The sequence below is a fragment of the Chrysochloris asiatica genome, unplaced genomic scaffold, assembly GCF_000296735.1.
Source record: "Chrysochloris asiatica unplaced genomic scaffold, ChrAsi1.0 scaffold00129, whole genome shotgun sequence".
NCBI classification, from domain to species: domain Eukaryota; kingdom Metazoa; phylum Chordata; class Mammalia; order Afrosoricida; family Chrysochloridae; genus Chrysochloris; species Chrysochloris asiatica.
Genome location: NW_006408647.1, coordinates 1875932 through 1880327, shown reverse-complemented (window position 1 = coordinate 1880327; position 4396 = coordinate 1875932). Strand labels below are relative to the sequence as shown.

Here is a 4396-nt window from a genome sequence, read left to right as displayed (position 1 = left end):
GATGGCACCTGACAACAACAACAACAACAACAACATCTAAATACTCCAACTGTTAAAATGAAACATATATGCTAGTTATAGAATTTTTTTTAAATTAAAAGTAAGTCTCCACTCAAAATGGTATGACTATGACAATTCTATCAACAACAGAAATGCTTGAATAGTGATCAGTAAATCACCACTTCACTGTAACACTTATAAATATGTCTATATGAATGAAATACAGGTAGCAAGAAAGCAAGCCAACAGTCAACTTCCCTGTTTCTGTTTCTTTTCTTACTTGAATAAATTATCTATACAAAGCAATTGGAATGCTGGATTGACTGCATGGGAAAAGTTGTGGTTCTGAGCAGTTTGTAGAAGTTGCATTTCCACTTCAATGGCAGCAACTCCATTAAGAAAAATTGTTTAACAACTATTCCAGGAGATTGGAAGAGAAGCAAATTTCTATCAAAACCTGAATAATATTTAATAAAGTATCAAACACACTAACATAAAAGTGTTTTTTCCCATTCTATCTCACATGAGTCACACAGTTTAACATGGAAAGTAGACTTTCACAGCGCTAATTCTCTCTTTGCCGCCACTATTTTCACTTTCTCCTTTCCTTCTTCACAATCTTTTATATGCATTTTCAGCCCTATCAGAGTTGACTCTATCTTAGAGTTTTCTTAGAAGTAGTACTTGAATTTATTATATTCAAAAAAGTTAAATGTACTGGAGCTAATGAATTATAATGACAATATTCACCAAAGAACTAAGTTTATAAAGTTTTTTTTCTTCTGTGTATTATGTGCAATATGTAAAATAAAAAATAGTTGCTATTGTTAAATCAATTCTGACTCATAGTGACCCTGTATAGGGGTTCTGAGGAGCTGTTGATGAATTTGATTCACCAATCTTGTGGTTAAAACCAATCTTGCAGTCCGGTGTATTAGCTCAAAGTGCCACACCATAACTGTATTGTTGTGGTTAAATGCTATCGAGTTGATTCCGAACCATAGCGACCCTGTATAGGTTTCCCAAGGAGCAGCTGGTGAGCTGGAACTGCCAACCTTGCAGTTCAAACAACTTTGCAGTGTAATGCATTAGCCCACAGTGCCATACCAGGACTCCAAGACTCCATAGTAGGCAGGTATTTATCTACTTTTGTATGAATATTATTGTGACAAAATAACTAAATCCAATGAGGACAATAGTATGAAAACGAAACTACTGCCATAATCTTGACCTTTATTTAAGATAAATTAATTTTCAATCATTTATAAAAAGCTGTAAGAAACTTTATTTCAACTATAAAAAAGAGACCTTTGTTTGTATGGTGGATGAAAACTCAATTGATCCTCATTTGAGTTATGGTGTTTGAGGAGAATATTAAAAGTGACATGGGCTGCCAAAAGAACCAATAGATCCATTTTGGAAGAAGTGCAGCCAGAGTGCTCCTTGAAGGCCAAGATAGCCAAACTTCGTCTCTTATACTTCAGACATGTTGTCAGGAGGGACCAGTCACTGGAGAAGGATATCATGTTTAGTAAGGTGGAGGGTCAGAGAAAAAGAGGAAGACCCCCAGCGAGATGGATTGGCCAAGTGGCAGCATCGATGGACTCAAGCATGGCAACAGTAGTGAGGTTAGCCCAGGATCTGGCAGTGTTTCATTCTGCTGTGCATAAGGTTGCTATGAGTCAGTACCGACTCGATGGCACCTAACAACAACAACAGTGATTAAAAGATACATTTTGATTATAGTTCATCTACTGAGAAAGTTATATTTGATCTGTTAACAAGTTGAGCATTGGAATTCAACATAGAATTGATCAACACTGTCTCCTCCTGTCAGATATTATATTGGGTATTACTGGTCCCAGAAAAAATAAGGAAGAGAATATCTTCATAGAACCCAAAATTTCAGATCTTGAAGGGAATTTAGGAAGAACGTAGTCAATTTCTTAAATATATTTAATACATGTAAGTATGTAGTAAGCTATTCAAATTGGTATGGGATGAGGTTAACCTTAGATTTTATAGAATTAGGAAATAAACAGGATTTTTGGAATCCTGGTGTGGCACTGTCTCTTAATGTTCTTGCTGGACTGCAAAGTCAGTTTGAACTTCAGGGTCGGCAGTTCAAGCTCACTAGCTGCTCTCAGAAACCCTCTACAAGGTTGCTATAACTCAGACCCGACTCGACAGCATTTAACAACAACAAAACAATAGTCTGTATTCTTGACTAGAAATCTATTTGTGTATACTCAGATGCTCTGTCCTTCTTAAAAGTTCTCATTTGAAAACTGTTCTTTTATTCTTCACAGCTTATGCTCCAAAACAGATGTTCTATGTTACCTAAGCAAAAATCATGGAGGGGGGAAATGCTTACAAATAAATCAAATACAAAGAGGAGCAAAATAAATAAAAATATAGATGCCTTTTAAAAAAGATTGCTATTAGTTTCCTTATTGCAGGGGGGAAAAAAGACACATTGGTTATGGAACCAACAGAAAAAACTCCATGGAAATTTCAAGTGCATTAGGACTGAAAAGTTTTCACAAATAGATTACTGTTTTTCACTCTAAGAAATTATTTTTAGCCTTTTTGAAAACATCCATCCAAATAACTTAAAATGTTATGAACAAATGGAAAGAATGCATTTCTCACTAGACTTTTTTTTTTTTTTTTTTCCTTTCCTTAGACAAAATCGCTATTCCAGATTTTGGCACTGGTGCTATGGAGAACTGGGGCCTCATCACTTACAGAGAAACGAACTTGCTTTATGACCCTAATGAATCAGCCTCATCCAACAAACAGAGGGTAGCCAGTGTGGTTGCTCATGAACTTGTACATCAGGTATAGGATCTTGGGTATCATATCATTTTGTTTTTTTTTTAAAAATGGCGTAAGATAACAGGAATAATTCAAATTAATTACAATTTAGCAACTAAAAATGACCAACTCAGAAAATCCTCCATGAAAGTCTTTCATTGTGCTAATAAATATTTACCACAACCGACCTTTAAGATGCATTGCTTTCCCTCAAATAAATGCACAGGAGATTTTCTTATCCCAAGTTCATATATTCCAAGTAATACCTAAATAAAGGCAATGGAATAAGGAGAAATTAAGGTCATTTAACAAAGAGCAATACATCAGGAAATAAATGCCAAGTACAGTACCTGCCACATCTGTGTCACACTTGACAAAATGTATACAGACAAATAAATATATTGCTTTTCTAGTCCTTTCTATTTGCTGCAAGCACAATAATTTAATTAACTATTTTTCTTTGTTGTTTGCTTCTAATTTCAGTGGTTTGGAAATATTGTAACCATGGATTGGTGGGAAGACTTGTGGCTAAATGAAGGATTTGCTTCTTTCTTTGAGTTCCTGGGAGTAGACCATGCAGAAAAAGATTGGCAGATGGTGAGCCTTAGACATACAAACTCCGAAATCTCTACTTCCTGCATGTATTTTGGAGCCTTTACACTATGACCGTGGTCTTCAGTCAGGGTGATGTGGGAATTCCATTGTGAGAATGAGGTTGAGGTACAGGCAACTTGCACCCACAGAATTGTAGGTCATATAGAGCCTATTCCCAAGTCCCAGAAGACAGCTGGCTGCCACAAACTAGGATTACCTTTGATAGAGTCACTCAAAAACAAGGAAGGAAAAAATTAATTAGCTTAGAAAATTCCAATTTTCTGTTCAAGAAACCATGTATTAGCATTTTGAAAAATTTGTAAACCTCATTCTGTAAACTACTCACTTTACATTGTGGAAATTGTGCAGTAAAGAAATACAAGCATAAACTTATCACATTTCCTATACTTGAGGAGTACCTAGTTTGTGGTCTAGTCAAGGGAGAGATCAAATAAATCAAGATACATTGTAAGAGAACTTGTAAAGTATCACAGTGGCACTTCATATAACAAATGCTTCATTTCACAGGAAAAAATTTGAAGAGCTGGGAGATAATATAACTTCCCCAATGCCACACAAAGACTTGGTAGCAAGACTAAGACTCCAGTCAAATTTATTATCACCAAGAACAGTATTCTTTCCACTTAATCTAAACTTAAAAATAAAATCCAAATCAAAATTATCTTGACTATAATAAAATCACAGGACACAGGCTTTATTGAATGTGTGACAGGGACTATGACTTCAAACACATTTTCCTTTCTATAAAATAAGAACATCGTTCTCTGTCCTGTAAGCTGAAAAACTTCCAAGATGTGCATACAATTATCATTATTAGTTAGTGTGCCCATGAGAGGTCTTGAAGTCCCTAAGCTTATATCAACTCTACAGGATTTTTTTGTTTTGTTTTCAGAAAAATTAAGCCTATTTGTTATTTATATTTGATCTTGGCTGAAAGCAGAGAATTCCAGATAAATGTTTATTG

General features: G+C 35.1%; 1 protein-coding gene across 1 annotated transcript in view; it reads left to right on the top strand.

Moving 5' to 3' along the window:
- ENPEP (glutamyl aminopeptidase (aminopeptidase A)) overlaps positions 1-4396 on the top strand; it is a 148434-nt gene that overhangs the window by 53943 nt on the left and 90095 nt on the right. The window contains exons 5-6 of the mRNA XM_006869336.1: positions 2687-2841; positions 3301-3414. Coding sequence (XP_006869398.1) covers positions 2687-2841; positions 3301-3414 — 269 coding nt within the window. The remainder of the gene's footprint in view (positions 1-2686; positions 2842-3300; positions 3415-4396) is intronic.